This window comes from Panulirus ornatus, chromosome 36, assembly GCF_036320965.1.
Source record: "Panulirus ornatus isolate Po-2019 chromosome 36, ASM3632096v1, whole genome shotgun sequence".
Classification (NCBI taxonomy): Eukaryota; Metazoa; Arthropoda; class Malacostraca; order Decapoda; family Palinuridae; genus Panulirus; species Panulirus ornatus.
Window position 1 is genome coordinate 12,988,534 of NC_092259.1, and position 17,905 is coordinate 13,006,438.

Here is a 17,905-nt window from a genome sequence, read left to right on the forward strand (position 1 = left end):
GCTCAAGACGCCGCAACTCTCCCTTGCAAAGAAGAAGAAAAAGACTGGAATTTGAACGCAGTTGGCCACGGGACGCAGAGCGCAAATCTTGCAGAGATAAGCAGACGGATTCCAGCGAGGCAAGAGAGTTGAAAGATATTGTTAAGTTTGATCATTTTTTTTCATACTGATAATCTGAGGAATTTCTCTTCATTTTCTATAACGGGCCAGAACTTCATTGAAAATGGAATGCTGTTTGAAATCCGTCTTGGTCCTGTGTGATGCTGCCGTAACATGGCAATTGGGTGGTTACCGGTGATGGGGGGGGGGGGGGTCGTTAAACGACATGTAACATGTGAGGGATGTGTGGCTGATGTGTTTGTCTTGAAGAATGTGAGTGAGAAACGTCTATAGAAACAGAGGGACTTGTACGTGGCGGTTATGGATGTGGAGAAAGCGTATGCCGAGGTGGCCGGAGATGCCCCGTGGGAGGCACGACAGATATACGGTGTGGGAGGAATCGTACCCGGCGTAGTGGGGAGTTCTTTTTTATCGAGGGGAGAAAGGCGTGTGTGCCAGTAGGAAGTGGTCACCCGACACGACCACCAACAGCTTAGGTACCTACCCAAAGTAGCTCTCCACCACCACCAGCTTTAGGTAGCCACCTAAGCTTATCTGAGACCGGTTGACCCTCCACCCTGAGACGAGTCTTGGTCGGCCAGTGTTCTGAGGAAAGCCTCTGCCAGTTCATAAAAAGTCGACCAGACACAGGTGGTAATGATGCCCTTGAAGAGTCATTTATTTTGTCAATTAGTAATTATCTGTCTGTCTGTCTATATCTGTCTATCATTACTCCATCCTCATTTACATGGGTTGGACTTTGGTTCTCCATATAACCTCAGAGATGATTTCACTCATCACTTTATAAGATGTTAGAGAAACAGTTCGTAGTATTTCGTAGTGTGACTGAGGAATATTTTTCGTCGTGCGGTGTTCGAGGATCATCATCATCATCATGAGAGGGAGAGATGTGTTAGCAGTATGACGCAAGTGACGCGTCGTAACGGGACTTAGACAAGGGGGAGGTGGGGGTTCAGTGGCTCGTCTGGAAGTGGCAGTTACGAGGAAGCACCTGGGCCTGACCCGGGCTGCGTGGGCTAGCTCCACTCACCCGTGTTTGCCGTGTTTAAGCAAGCTGCTGCTGCTGGACTGGAGTGCGGCGTTGATGTATGGCGTGGGTTGGTGGGCCAGTCGTGTGGGGTGGACGCGTCTCTGCCACCTCCCTGGCCTGACTGACTTGTGTTGCGTGGACACTCAGTGTTGGCGACCTTGTGGGTTAGGGTAGGTTCACCGTGACCACTTACAGTGTTGTTGGCCGCCCTCAAAGCTACCATAGCTTTAAAAGCTTTAGCTGCCTGAATCACTTCAGCTGGTTCCGTGGTTAGTGATTTGACTGATCATTTCAGCTTGCCCATGATATCAAACCCTTTTTTTTTTCCCCTTTTTTTACCTGGCTATTACGTGATGTTCGTGATTAAAGAAAGAGGCGTGTCTCGTGGTAGTACACACGGCCACCTGTCAACCGGCGCTGCTATGCATGCATCTAACTCATGTGGAAGCGTATCATTTGCTACGCTCACAACGATGCGTATAAGTTTTTGTATATGTCTCCTGGTTGGGTATCGTCTTCGTAATAATATATGATGTGTGTGTGTGTGTCTGTGTGTGTGTGTGTGTGAGTTGATTCATATTTCATAATATATTTTGCTTGAGGAAGCTTCTCTAACCGTAGTCATGGCCAGTGATGATTGGAAGGTAAACTGATGAGTATTATGAGAGGTATGGAAAACGGGATGCGTGTGTAGACCCGACTGGTAAAGGTGGAAATGTTACAGGAAGAGGAAATCGAGAGAGAGGTAAGAGCATAGTGCAGTTTGGCTGGACGAGGATAGTGCAGTTTGGCTGGAAGAGGATAGAATGAGGGATCATAGCGACCAATCCTCGTATGGGTGGCCTCCACACACAAACTATAGGAAGAAGTATTTTTCAAGATCGAATGGATCGTAGCATACATTGCCAGCAACGGTATGCCAAACGTGTATATAAAACTGTTTGGTAGTTTTGAAGAACAGGAACGCTTCATGTATAACTCTGTCCGCGCTGAGGTACATATCGTGGACTGTCGTGTATCAGAGTTTCATAAATTATGTTGAACGCTCTGGTGAAGCCAGTCATCACCACTGTGATAGACCGCGCTGTTTACTTTCCAAAAGTCTTGATCGTGTCATGGAAGGCGCTGTTATTGTTTAATGAAAGATCGAATGTATTTTTGGTGTCGTATGAGATTTCTTTTTTGTATTGCTGTTGTTTAATGAAAGTTTTGCTTTGGGAAGTCACGTTACCGGAGGCCGTTTTCTTCCAAACTCGGCTGTTTGTTTTTCGTTTGGTCCGTTAGGGTTTCTGGATTGTCTGGAGAGGTCAGGGTCAGACGACCAAGTGCTTACACGAAACCGATAGACAAGAAGTTTTGGACCACATTTGTTAAATAACTGAACCTGATGTACAGAGGGTGAATGGCCACGTGTGATCATTGTATGTGACTACACAGCCAGCCTTTAGCAATATATATATATATATATATATATATATATATATATATATATATATATATATACATATAAGAAATTCCATTATCTTGTACATATATGTCCAACGTACATATCACGCGTCATTACTAGAGAGAAGTCACTCTGGTCTCCAGGAAAGGCAATTACAACAGGGAAGTGACTCTTGGTTGTTGTTATACTTTCACAGTGCTCGGAGCCAAGCATGATGGGAATCTCACAGGGAATGAGGATTATTCCTGTCGACTTCCTGATGTGTACCGCAGTGGCATGTTTACAGTCGAGGTCGAACCTTTCTTCTCACAGTCGAGTGATCACAGAGATGTGTTGCGTAAACACGTCTCCCGCACAGCAACACTCAGGGCTGGAGGCATTGCTATCAGACAAATTAGCGTTGCCTTTTGTCCGTGCGTAGTTGGTCACTAGGGTGTACTGCAGGTGTTGGGACGATGATGACCATTGTACGTGCAGGCGATGGTTCGATACAGAGGAACCAAAAGAAGGCCTCCTGAAGTGGGTTTTTTTCTGTAGGCTTCTCTTTTAGGTTGTCTTTGGCTTAAGATTTCTCGTCGTAATGTCTTATCATGTGGATAACGGGTGTTGCAGGTTTGGGCGGGCTTATACACACATTCCTTCAGTGTATTGTTTCGATGTTTTGACATTTCGTGTTGTCCCGAAATCCAGCAGGAACCCCAGGAGGGTCGTGGCATTGTTGCCATTCCTCTCCAGCCCAGGGAGGACGCCTTCCGTACCCGGGCGGAATATAAAGTGTTTACGTCGGGCTCTGGCAAGGTCTGTATGGGAGCTGGTGGCTGGATATCGGCAACACGGCCTCCTGAAGCCGTCTGTCTGATGTCATGAGGTGACACAGAGCTACGTACTGGGGTAATAGAAATGTTTCTCTCTTTTTTATGACTATAACATTGACAGCGCACAAAGGCCAAGGGTATATATATATATATATATATTTGTATCTGAAAAGTTGATATAGCCTCTTTTTTAAAAGCATTTCTTTCACCTACATCAGGAGTGTGAAGTAGCTGTGTAAGTTATAGGTTCTCAGAGGACCTTAGAAAAATTGAGTTGATCGCTTTTTGAAAATGGAATTCTACAAATCTGCGAAAGACGAGGGTTGGGAAAGACTGGTAGATACAGATATGTTGAGGGATTCCATCACTGACCAACTCTAACTCACTGCTTTGAATTTTAACTTGACGCGAAAATGAATGTGAATAACTTGACGAATTTGTTTTAAAAATGGAAGTTGAAGAGTTTTTAGATGAATGTCACGAATGAGAGAGAGAGAGAGAGAGAGAGAGAGAGAGAGAGAGAGAGAGAGAGAGAGAGAGAGAGAGAGAGAAGAGAGAGAGAGCCTGCAGTGTTGAAGAACACTTGTTACTCCCGGAAGACCTGCTGTGGATGACATGCCTCCAGTGCCAGGCTGGCTGGCTGGTGTGAGGCAGATGAGGCTTCAGAGTCGTGGGTGCGTCAGTCATGTTGGTTCGAGCCTGGGGATGTGGGAGGTGACTCGCAGATGGCCAGAAGGTTTTAACATATTACATTTAGAGTCATTGTGGCAGTCCGGCCGCAGGACTCCGTCATGGTATTTACAGGCTGCCTTAATGTCAAATCTTCGAAGATACTTGGAACTTAAGATTTCTATTCACACGGTTTCTTTTTCATATCTTTTCAACAAAGGAATTATTTCTTTTTTTTTTTTCCTTTTTTGGAATGATTCGAACCAGATTTTTTTTTTCATTAAATTGCTCTGTTTACCCAATGATCTAACGGTAGTCGTGTGAATGATCATACAAACTGTATATTATCGTAAAACTGGGCGGGTAACATTGGCCATATTTGCCTCACTGTGTGTACTGAAAGGCTTCGTTGAGTTACAACTTGAGCATCGTCGTTTGTCAGAGAAAAAGGCGTCACTTGAGGTAGTTCGAGTTGAGGACGACACTTGTGTTCTAATTCCAGATGGCGTAGTTGTGTAGCCAACTCCTGTGCTGGTTTAGTGAGGCGTCCCAGCCATTTCCCATCCTCCAGGGACCACAGTTTTCACAGTCAGTCGTGTATGGAGTTAGCTATCAGTTGGGGTGGTAGAAGGCAGCTCGGTGGGTAAGGTTACGGATGTGCTCCACGAATACTTCACTTCAACTCCACGACTGACATTATTTGTACTTCCGTATTGAGAAACGTTCACTGATGTTCCTGTTTGTGTGTGTGTGTGTGTGTGTGTGTGTGTGATTATCCATCAGGCACGAGGCTTGATGTCTCTGGTCTCTTCCTTGTCAAGACTCGCTGGTCTGTTGGTGTTCGCCTTCTGTTGTAGCATCATCATCATCATCGCTATCGTCTCCACCACCACTTCTCCACCACCATCATCACCACCGTCACCAACATTTTTTTCTTCTACTCAGGAAGTACAAAGCGACCCCCCCCCCCCTTAGTTCGCAAGATTGAGTGGGGCCGAGTGTGTGATAATGGCGATTGCTGTGTTACCTCAGAGGAAAGCGTATCGCAAAGCCACTCCCGTTTTACACTGGTTTAACAGTTGATTTTACTGTTAACAGGTCTACAGGATTGCCGTTAATGTTGCAGTCAATTCTTGTTTGATTTTCTTTGATATGCGTTTATAGATGCGTTTACTGTTCGTTCATGAATATATAACTTTTTCCCGGTCAAGTGTGTGTTTCCAACAGGAATAAACAGTTGACGAGGAAGCTTTATCTACGTAGAGCACTCGACATTGGTAGTAGGTTAAGCAGCTTGCTTCACTGGGATGTCAATTTTCGCCTGGCTTCCCCTGTTGTCTGAGCTGTTTCTTATGTCGCAGGCTGCATTTATGTACTGATCACTCTGCCATTGGTTCCAGTATTGTCAACAACCCTTGGCATTCGTTCTAGTGTTGTCAGCAACCCTCGGCATTGGTTCTAGTGTTGTCAGCAACCCTCGGCATTGGTTCTAGTGTTGTCACAATCCTTGGCATTGGTTCTAGTGTTGCCACAACCCTTGATAGCGGTTCTAGTGTTGCCACAACCCTTGATAGCGGTTCTAGTGTTGCCACAACCCTTGATAGCGGTTCTAGTGTTGTCACAACCCTTGATAGCGGTTCTAGTGTTGTCACAACCCTTGATAGCGGTTCTAGTGTTGTCACAACCCTTGATAGCGGTTCTAGTGTTGTCACAACCCTTGATAGCGGTTCTAGTAGTGTCAGTAGCCCCAGCAACCATTCAAGGCTAAATCCCTTTTCCCAGGAACGTACAGGTAACAGACCGGCTGCCCTTCATGTCCGGAGGCGTGGGCGGCTGTCCTGGGAATCAATAGCCTTCATCTTGTTGTGTGTGTGTGTGTGTGTGTGTGTGTGTGTGTGTGTGGACAACCTGGTAACTACAGTCACAGACGGTGGCAAGTGCATAACCCCGTTTCTATTTCAGTTAGGTCTCGGCCATGATGTGGAGATATGTTTAGTGTGATAAGAAATACTTAGTTAAATTATAGATATGTGTTTGTTTTTGTATGTTTTTGTATGGGTAAGCAAGGGTCGGGACCTCAAGGGTTGGGTTTTAACCTTGAAATAACATATTTTTCCCCACCGGATTTGTCAAGGTTTGAAGGTGGGAATATTTCAGAACAATGATCTACTGGAAGTAATATTTCCCGTGTCACTGGCTGCGTTGACTTAGTATTTACTGGAACTGTATGACATCAACTGTTGACCCCTGTGGCTTGCCTAAACCCGGGTTACTTCTGGCTTGATGCAGCCCTGCGTGTGTGGCTTGCCCTAGCCCCACACCTGGCTTGCCCCACCCCTGCGTGTGTGGCTTGCCCCATCCCTGCGTGTGTGGCTTGCCATAGCCCCACACCTGGCTTGCCCTACCCCTGCGTGTGTGGCCTGCCCCGCCCCTGTATATTGTCCACAAGTCAAAAGGTCCTTCAAAAGGTCTGTCGTGGGTGACCCTCGTGGTTATATCCTCGGCAGGAAGGTCACGCTCCTCTGATCATCCGCCAGCGTCCCCATGCCCCTCGGGCAAGGCGTCATTGCGGCCGCTTAGAAGTCCTACGCACTTATACCAAGTGCTTGATTAAGGAAGCGCGGACTTGCGTATGAGAGGTGGGTCTTGAGCGCTTGATATCTTAAGCATAACGGTACATCCCTGGGGCACTGAGGGACGGGTCTTTGACTCGGAGAATACCCCATCATACCCAGGGGTCGCACCGTCTTGTTCAAGGGTCGTACCGTCTTGTTCAATGATTGTACCGTCTTGCTCAAGGGTCGTACCGTCTTGTTCAAGGGTCGCACCGTCTTGTTCAAGGGTCGTACCGTCTTGCTCAAGGGTCGTACCGTCTTGTTCAAGGGTCGTACCGTTGTCCTCGAGGAGTTAAGGCGGGAGAGCTCGCTGATGTGTTCAGGATGGGTGTGTTGTAACTAGACGGGCCGCTTATGGAACTAAGGTGTTGTAAAGCCTTTGTTAAATGCTTCTTGTGGGAGTGTCGCAACTCTGCCTCTGTCTGTTTACGGAGGACCAAGCCGGCAACATTTAGAGTAAACAAGAAACCTTAAAATTGCAAGTGTCAAGGGAGACAGCCTCTGAAATTTTACCATAATACAGTTCTGTCTGTAGGTTAAGCCTATTGTATTCATGTGTCTCATACAAGCAGTTGTGTGTTGACGGGGTTGTAGGTGTGTGTGTGTGTGTAGGATGTTGCGTCACGCACCAAGTGTGTGAGACACGTCCATAGTTATCTATAAGTGGTTTGATTCCCGTTGTTGTACAAGACTTTCTCTGGTGTATTATTTATTCAATGATGATTAGCAAATAATGAATGGGAGTGAATAGGAAAAGAGAAGAAGATTGTCAATGTATAATTGAAGGAGAACGTTATGTTTTCCAATACAGCTCTGTCATTTCTGTGGAAGTAATTACTTTAATGATGTAATTGTCCCCACTGTCTTTTATTAAGCAGATACTTGCGGGTATGGTGGGTGTGCCAAATAAAAGATCTCGACTCGGATAAACTTTTCCGAATGCAGACAGTGTTAAACGTGTGTGTGTGTGTGTGTGTGTGTGTGTGTGTTTAGTTGAAAGGAAATGTGTTATCTGAAGCTGAGGTTTTACTCTCTTCATCCCTCAAGGGTCAGGTCGAGGCCGGGGCATGATGCTGAGCGTCGTACTGTCGTGGCATTAAGCGTCTTGCCGTCGTGTTAAAGCGTCGTACCGTCGTGCACAAGTTGTTAGAAGTACCGGGTGTTGAGGTGGTCGGTGTTGCTTCTTGTGTGAAAGCCTGGAAGTCTGTTGCGAAATTGGTGAGGGGGAAAGTTAGTTTTGAGATAGTGTTGATGGCCTCTGAAGTTCCCACATAAGGTTAATTATTGGTGTGAAGTTCCCTCGATGTGCTGTATTGGAAAGTTGACCGAACGTTCACACTAATTGTTGGGTTTTATCTTCTGTTTTTTTTGTCTCTCTCTCTCTCTCCCCCCCCCCTCCCCCATCTTTATTTTCCTCACCACGCAGTCATCCACCACACTACTCACCCCACCACACTGTCCCCAACCACACACGTCCTACTAACACGTTAAAACTATCACGTAGACCATATTGTCCAGGCATTTGCCTGAAGCAAATTATTATGAAAGGGACTTTATTTTTGATTCAGTAAAGGCGACCATTACCATAACTGTACCTCAGACTAGACTCGAGGATCACAAGTTATTAAGGTTATGTAACTCGTGTTTTCTGTTCCATGTGATTCAGCTGTAGTGGTCGTCATCAGCTGATGATGACGTGTGATGGTCCTGATGATGATGAACTACATTTGATCACCTGTTTTAACTGTACCGGGAGGGAGTTCCCTCACTCGTGGGGCCCCATTTCTTGTACGGTACGGGGAGGGAGTTCGACACTCTTGGGGCACCATCTCAACAGAGGGGCGAATGTGGCCTTGCATGAGACATGACACGTAGTAGACCTCCCTCCGTGTTCCTACCGTACGCTGGAGAAGAAGGTGTTTGTAGAGGGCTTAAGAGTAAGGAATTCCTGAGCTTTCTTGGGCAGTTGTTTTTGGGGGAATTTATGTTGTCGGAAGTTTGTAATATGTTGTTGTTCGCTTGTGTTTTCAGTGTTCACAATATGACTTATCAGTTTAAAGTTCCACTGGGCTTCGCACAGAGATCGTCAGGGGCAACAGTCCCACTAGGTATCCACCTGGCTAGATTTCCCTGTGGAAAGTCTTCACTTCCTGGAAAATTTCGAGTCTTTTTTTTTTCCCCTCTTATGCTGCATGTTTGACCCCTTGACCGAAATCATTGGAGGGAAAAACTTTGGAAAGTGTATGTCGTGGCAGGCAGGGATGTGTGATGAAGGCTGAACCTTTATATTCTTAGATAAGATTTGTAAGTAAACAGGAACAGGTTCTCAGCCAGTTAGATGTACGAGTTTATATTTTCGTCTTGTCTGCCTTTGTTCTTGATTTAGTGGCAAGTCTGGTGCTGGGAATGTTTTTCACGCGAGGCTTACACTCAAAGCATTCTATAGTATAATCTTTTTTTATAGTTACCGTACACCAAAGGCATTGAAATATCATAGAGAAACTATAGTGTTCTGATTTTTTCATAGAGATGGAAAATGCAGATCGATTTAGTGATCTTTTCCACTATATATATATATATATATATATATATATATATATATATATATATATATATATATATATATATATATGCGGCATCACAGCTTTCGATTCAGGTAATGTATTGTGAGTAGTTGAAGCAGACGTTGCTTGAGGTAATGTGTTGCAGCTGACGTGAGCTACGGTTTTGAGGGAGAAAGCCACGAGCAGGTGTAGCAGTTTGCCTCCAGATCTTTAATTACGACGATGAAAGAGAAAGCAAAATAGCTACAAGATTTTTGAACCTCGAAGGATTGCGTGGAAGGTGAGAGGCTTAAGGGTTGCCCACCATGGAAGAGAGAAGAACAAGGGGTGGATTGATCACAACCTTCACTTTTCTAAAAGTTTCTTGTGATTGTGGAGAATATACAAGAAAAGAGGGACCCCATGAGTGTAGAACCCCCTCCACATGCAGTACAAATGGACAATTACACACACACACACACACACACACACACACACACACACACACACACACACACACACCAGAGGCCAGGACACAAGAGCACACACTCGAGAAACTCACGGACGTCGTACTTGAAACAGACAAGCCACAGCCGACGTACGTACCATCACAGGCCTAGCACAACAACACTAGAGTACTGGAGACAGAATGTTGGCCTGAAGTGCTCCCAACAGCCAGCGGTCACCGCATGAGAGGCGGATATGAAGCTCAGGGAGGCAGCTAGGTCATGACTGTGGGGTCCAGGAGGAGGAGGAGGAGTGGGTTCCCGGAGACAGAGTCAGCAGTGAGGGGGTAACTTTCCCTCTTCGTCTTGTGAGCATCGCCCCAGCGGGAGGCGTCCTCCCCAGGTCCTTGTTGACCCCAGGCCTGGCTCTCATGCTGACCCCCGACTCCACCTTCATCATCGTCCTCTCTCTCTCTCTCTCTCTCTCTCTCTCTCTCTCTCTCTCTCTCTCTCTCTCTCTCTCTCTCTCTCTCTCTCTCTCTAACAGGCACCGTTATGGGCTATGGTGCCCATATCAAGTTAGGATCTGATGAGGAAACTATATATATATATATATATATATATATATATATATATATATATATATATATATATATATAGATAGATAGCTATAACACTTGTATATTAGTTACACCTTGAGTGAGAGGCAGCCTTCAATAACGTTTTACAATCGACAGTGGATGGAAAGGAGCACATCAAAGGCCTTTTCATTTTTTTTTTTTTTATCTAAACAGGAATCCATCATTTCCCTTCTGCTCCGAGGAGTGTAGCCGATCCTGGCCTTTCGTAACAGAGATAATTAGCAGCGTCCTTTGTCAAGGGTAATTTCATTAAAGCGAAATTATTGCAGTGCGCCAGTATGGTCATTGTGTGACGTCCTTTGCGTATTTGGGAGTTGTTTAATCAGTTGATGTTCTTGTGCGTAACTTAAGTCTGTTGTTTGATAATGTTAAATTTTTTCTGGTTTTGTACACGTGGCCCCTGGTGTTGTTGTACTGCAGCTGCCTGATCAGCTGGCGTCGTCAACATATCGTACGTCAGGCAGCGCCATGTGCTCTTGCCAGATCACCGAGTGTGTGAACGTGTCGTACGTGCGGCAGCGCGCCACGTCGATCTTCGCTCCACCCTCTGCAAGGAACTAGAGTATTATTCTACCCAGAGGGTTGCGTCAGAGTCGTTCTCCGTGCTGGACCACACTCGGCTCGCCCTCCCTCCCTCCGTCTCTTTCTCACAGTCACTGAACTATTTTCTCCTGATGACAGAATGACAGTTCATATTCTTCCCCCTCCCCCTCTCCCCTTTACGTCAGGAACAGCCTCTCGTGACGTCAAACTAACCTAACACCCCTCCCTCCCTCCCTCCAAAACAATTGGCATTTCTTTTAAAAATGTTTTTTTCATATTTTGTTTTAGTTTTCCTTCTTGTATAATTCAAGCAAGTGTTTATGGTTGCGACATGTAAGACCCGTCTTGATGAGAGATGGAAGGGTCTGTACCATTATCAATATTTAAATCAACGAGTGGCAGCAATTGTGTTGTTGCCTCACATATGAAAATTATGATGACCTGCTCTTGTGAACCCAAAATTATTATTCTGGTAGATTTTCACTCTTGTGGGATCTTGTCCAAGGCCCTTCAGCATTACTGTGAATGTAATGTGTTTTATTTGTAGATTTATTGGTGTGTGTGTAGAGATATGCACTGAGATGGAGAATGATGTAGAAAGATGTACAGATAAGTTTGTCATTACTGTCAACTTTCTTACGGAACTCTTATGTCAGCTTTTAAAGTGGCATTACTGTAGTCTCGTAATTGGATAGTCTCATCTTATGAGGAGATAATAATGTCAACTGATGGGGTAGTTTACCAACTTGTATCAACTGGTGGGATCCCCTGTCATTTTTTGGGGGATAGTCTCGGGGTATGGGACAGGCTGTCAACTTATGGGTTATTTGTCATTATATGTGATAGGCTCTCAACATATCTGATAATCTGTCCTTTTATGGGATAGTCGTCATTTTGGGATCTAGTCTGTCTGTCCTGCCGAAAACATTGTGTCCCCAGGTGCAGCAGGCAGGAGGTGTACGTCGGTGTTCGTGGTGGCAGTACACCTGAGATTGGCAGACGGGGGTGTATCCTGTCCTGCTCTCCCAGGTGTAGGATGCGTCATACACCTGCTGGTGCAGAATGTATGAGGAAGAGAAGGTAATTTTGTTGGTGTGTGTGTATATATATTGAGGATGTTGGATGTGGATTGAGGCGATCTTTATAAGAACGTACTTTTACCTTCTTGAGAAGTACGCAATTGAGCACAATTACACGACCTTTTCTTTTTTGATCGATTGCACGACGTTTTTGAGCACAACTGTATGACCTTTTTTAAGTGGTTAGAGTGTGGCAATTGGTCGTGATGGCAGACGATTGGTTTCAGTGTGTGGTGAATGGTCGTAAAGGCTGTGAATGGTTAGTGTGTGTGGTCTGGTGGAGTACATTTTCTTGTGGGTTGTGAAGATGGAAGTGTGTTGTGGCGAGGTGATTGAATCAGGGTGCGTGGGATTGGAAACAAGAGAGAGTGCGGTAGTAGACACACACACACACACACACACAAGCTGTCTCTATGATTTATTCACTGATTCAGTGGTCAGTAATTCACTTTTACCACTTTCTAAGCAATCTCTCTCTCTCTCTCTCTCTCTCTCTCTCTCTCTCTCTCTCTCTCTATATATATATATATATATATATATATATATATATATATATATATATATTGCGGTCATGGCGTTTTCTTTTAAGGTTAAGCGTCCATGATAGATGTCAGAAGCAAGGTGGACACTCCTACCCTGTGTGGAAAGGTCAGCAACAGCAGCAGATGATGATATAATTGTGGTTGTGCTCTCTCTCTCTCTCTCTCCTGGTGGGTTTGGAAGGTCATTAGTAGGTGGTAGAGCTCTGGTCATGACCTCCACTCTCGAGATGAAAGGTCACTTACAAATGACAGCAGTTTAGTACCAGAGTTTAGTCCTGTTGTCTCAAGGTGACGCGATGGAAATGTGGGTCTGGGTGTTTTTCGTTTTTTTTTTCCAATGAGTTTTGGTTGGACATAGTGATCGTGTGGTGTAGCTGGGTGTTCTCAGGCTGCGTTGGTTGGTCTAGCTCGGTGTAGGAATTCTTCTCAGCCAGCAGAACCATCATGAGATGAGATGCGTGATAATTACATGAATTGCATTCGCTGATGGAGCTGCGTTCTTTGACCATCTCGATTGCTGGAGAATATCATTGGAAATGTGTTAATTAGATACGTGGAGCGTATCTTCATTAACCGTCCTAATTGCCGTATAATGACACGATATGAGGTATGGTAACGATCTCTATGTAGCGCTCAAGAAGTGAATCATGACGTAAGTGCCCCAGAGACTTTGGGGTTTACGCTGTGGCTTGGTAGACGTACATCTTGGCCCTTTTTGACTTGGCTCTCTGCACAGCGCACAGAGAATTCATACTTGATATTAATATATATATATATATATATATATATATATATATATATATATATATATATATTAGATTGTGACGTATTTTCGTGTCTGGTGTGTGTTCGTGTGTTTCGGCGGTAAATCTGAAGTGGTAGAAGTCAAATTGAGACAAATTACGTTGGTTTCTACCTTGACTTGCATTTGTGGGGTGATGTCGCATGGCCAGATTTATTAGTTCACATTCCAAGTCTTTGTGGAGGTCATTTGTCTCCAAGGATGAGTTTGGATTAGGTATATATATATATATATATATATATATATATATATATATATATATATATATATATATATATATATATATATGAAATACTCTGCGATTTTTCATCTTTGAGGTGTGGGCAAGTAAAGTGTAGGGCCCCCAGAATTCCTCCTTGTGTAATGACTCCGGAGTTATGAAGTGAAATGTTGGGGTTTAGATTGATTGGTTCTAATTCCCTGACTCACTCACACTCACTTAGGGGTTGCACAAGAAAATTCTAAAAAAGAATGTGGTTTTTTATCCCCTCTCATTATTTTACCTCACAATTTTCATCAGTGTGTGTTCTGTATCTTGAAATACAGTGTTGGGGGAAGTTATCCGTTTCATGGTCGTGATTTCCATGTGTGTAACTTCCCTTACAGTAAAGCGAGTAACCTACCGTACCTGTAACTTGGCTTTGAGTTACAGGAGATACAGTATAGTGTCTGACCTGTCATCTAGCCTGTAGTTATAAGGGATGGGTTATGTTATCTGGATCAATGCTTATAGTTACAGGTGATCACTTATCTTCTATGAATTTGCTTGTAGTTACAGGGGGGGGGTTCAGTTATCCGAGTTTTCATGTATTTACAGTGGATACACTGTCTTACATGTGACCCTTGCTTGTAGTTACAGAGGGTAAATTATCATCTTTGTAAACTTGCTTGTATTTACAGCCGTGGGTAAGTACAGTGTTGGTTGAGAATATGTGTCTGTGTAACACATCCCAGGGATCACTAGTATTGCCACTGTGTGTTACAATTGCTGGTGTTAGGGCCGTTGACCCAGATGGCTTGGTCGTCAGAGGTCAAAATCGTAGTTGTGCATTCACCTCGCGTGAGGTCAGTACTGCTCAGGCGCACATGTGGCCCAGCAGGTTCAGAACACGTCTCGTACCATACAGGTAGGTGATTGCACTGTAGAATAGGTAATTACACACACACACACACACACACACACACACACACACACACACACAGGAAGGAAGTGAAAGTCTTGGATATTCAGACAATATTTATTACTCAAATAAAAAGTAAATAGAAGGCTTTACTCAGAGAACAGAGTGGGTTGTACCGAGACAAAGACACTGGATTTTTTTTTTTTTTTTTTTTTTTTTTTTTGTCTTCAAAGGTTTACCAGGTCACTGGTCACGTGAACCTACAGCCAGTGCTGTACTTGTATATAAATAGTCGACATTCACGGGTTACATAATTGGCAATTGAGTTCTATTGAAATTTGAGAGAATATGCTAATTTATGCACAGTTTTAAACTCTGCTTATATTTAATGGATGTATTTACCTTCAAACATTTGCATTACACTGATCGGTTTAATAATTGATAATCGATATAATTATGATTGTACTATTGTCATGAATGAATTTTGTGCAAAATAAGTTATATTCGGTATTTATTTAACTGTTTAAGAGTTCTCCTAATTTAGTTCTCCCTATATTTAAACTAAAATTTGTAGAATATCAGAGCTTCTTTGTGATATGAAAACTTAATATATAATTTGAGACGGAAGCTCAGTTGTATGTTGCATATATTGATAAATATTTATACTTAAGCATACCTCGATATACGTTAATTAGTGTGACGATTATCTGTTATTAAGTTTCTTTTGATGATTACCACTTTTATATTTCAGTTTACGTCTCGTGTTCGGTGACGTAAAGCTTTTAGATTATATACTCTTGGTGGAGGAAATAAAAATATGTCCACAGTACGTATGTGTACACGTTATGTACCGTGTTGGTCCACAGTACATGTGTGTACACATGTGTACCGTGTTACATTATGTACTGTGTTGGTATGAGCGTTAGGTAGTGTCGCTCCGTTTTCTGTCTCTCGTAGTGTCGACATTGGTTTGAGATCCGAGCTGCCTGGGTGGATTTTGCCACTTGACATTTGGACTGTGGTCCCCAGCATCGTATACCAGGTTATACTACGGTTCACAGCCTGTACCCCGCTCAAACGCGTCACTGGAGCACCCACGCATACGACCTCCTCTTTTAACTTCCCAGTTTTTATGCTTCCGTCAGTTGTGTGGAAAAGTGTGATTTAAATGATCCGGTTTTTTTTTTTTTGTGTGTGTGTGTGTGTGTGTGTGTGTGTGTGCCTCGGGGAAAATCTCAGCTCAGGGATGCTTCTGAGAGGTGTTTACAACTGGACTTCATGGGATACTGCGTTCTGATATACGTTAATTCGCTATACGTTCGGGGTCTTGAAAAACGCGATTCGAACGGGTGTGTCGAGGACGGCAGTTCGAACGTATATCGGGGTTCGCTTGTAGAAAGTAGAGTCAGGGTTCCGCGCGTGCTCTTGAGAGAGATGTAGACCACATGAATGGGGCTTTTTGACACCAAAACTATGAATGGAAAGGAAAACAGATGTAATAACAGTGATGAAAAGATTGTTATATTACATTGATATGATATACATACTAAAGTACCTAGTCTACGTGTTATGCTGTAGAGTGAATAGCAGTACACTTTGGCATGTATAAAAATGAGAAACTGGATATAAATATATTTCCTGGATTATCTTACAATACTTAAATTATATCATTTTAATTAAATACATATACGTGCATTTCCATCATGTGATAAAGGCGATACACTTTAACCCACTTCTTTTTTTAGCTGTTTTGTTTTAGGTCCGTGAAGATGGGCTGTAAGATGTATGTAATCTCAATTCTTGCCTTAATGATATTGTAGTTGAATATAGGGTATGACGTGTGGTATGGCGGTGAGGAACATGATGGGGTCATGAGACCTTGACCTTCACCTCTGATGAGATGACCTATCCCTGACCTTATCCCGCTTAAGCATGATGTTACGATCTGTGGGAATGATGGTCCCAGCTTGGGATCTGACCCGTAAGGGATTAGGTCAAAAGCCGGCCCAAGGGTCGTACAGTAGTGCTCGAAAGGTTAATCAGCGTAGATCAAACTGGTCTAACCCACGACCTGTAACAGTAGGAGACCGAGTGTATGACCTCTGTATGAACCCAGAACTACGCCACTAATTGCTGAGACGACCAGCCCTAATTACCACTCCATGACCTAATCAACTCAGATTAGGTCAGAGTAGACTAATGTTGGGTCTCGTTAGAGTGGTCAGCGTTGTTGAGGTATTAACCCAGATTAAGTCAGGTTGGGTCTCATCAGAGCGGTCAGCGTTGTCGAGGTAATTTCCATCTTACGATGATACAGCTGTAAGTGTATTTACAATAACAGGTGTAGTGAGGGAGAATTGCATTATCTACTTGGTTGAACATGAGAAATGTAATGAACATTTGATATTCCTCATCACCATACCTTATGGATTGAAACATATATATATATATATATATATATATATATATATATATATATATATATATATATATATATATATATATATATATATATCATAATTTGTGTACATTATGAACTTATGACATGGAGAATGAAACATATGATTCATATTTAGTGAAGGTGATGAACATCGTGAATATTCAGAGTTGATTCGCTACTCTTCATCGTGAAATTTGGTGTGTTTTTTGTTCATGAAAATATTTGTAAACAAAGAAATGACAACAAAGTAAGGTATTTGTGATGCTTGTGTCGCGTATTGTTCCTTCACTTGGTCATGTGATTCTTCGTTACATAGTGTTGTTTTGTAGTTCTGGTGTAGGTACTTCCTTTAGGTTTTGTATGAGGAAATGGCTGTTTAGATCCAGTATAGGTGGCTGTGTAGGTCTGATGTAGGTGGTTGTTTAGGTGTGGTATACGTGGTGGTTTAGGTCTGGTGTAGGTCGTTGTGGTGGTGGTTGTTTAGGTTGGTATACGTGGTGGTTTAGGTCTGGTGTAGGTCGTTGTGTAGGTGGTTGTTTAGGTGTAGTATACGTGGTGGTTTAGGTCTGGTGTAGGTCGTTGTGTAGGTGGTTGTTTAGGTGTAGTATACGTGGTGGTTTAGGTTCGGTGTACGAGGTATGTATCCCTCAGGCTCAGATGCAGGTCGTCCTGTCCGTGACGACCTCCTGGTCGTTCTGGGGTAGGAAGGCTACGGCCTGGTCGTTGAAGGGGTCCTTGGCTGGCGTTGTTGGAGGGGTAGTCCGCCAGAAGTACTGATACACATACGATGCTGCAGTACCCCCGAGCACTGGCCCTACCCAGTACACCTGCAGTACAGTACACATTAGATCCGGTTAGTACATTTTCCCTGTTGATCTTAGCATGAATGATATCTCAGAGGTAATTGAACTTTTCCGCAATAGAAGATTTGGCAAATTTCAATGTTTATTTACATTGTTTTTGTCAGATATATCAACCTATGATTACACTGTGGAAAAAAGATTATGTATCAGTAAGTTGGGTCAGCAGAAATATAATGGTATGACATAATC

General features: G+C 43.5%; 2 protein-coding genes across 8 annotated transcripts in view; one reads left to right on the plus strand and one right to left on the minus strand.

Moving 5' to 3' along the window:
• The window catches only part of LOC139760366 (probable glutamate receptor), a 183,599-nt gene that overhangs the window by 98,376 nt on the left and 67,318 nt on the right, over window positions 1-17,905 (plus strand). The gene's annotated exons all lie outside the window — the stretch shown is intronic.
• Window positions 15,615-17,905, minus strand: part of LOC139760427 (aquaporin AQPAe.a-like) — a 41,286-nt gene continuing 38,995 nt past the window's right edge. Inside the window, 1 exon segment of the mRNA XM_071683665.1 lies at window positions 15,615-17,680. Within this exon segment, the coding sequence (XP_071539766.1) occupies window positions 17,507-17,680 (174 nt within the window). The 3' untranslated portion in view covers window positions 15,615-17,506.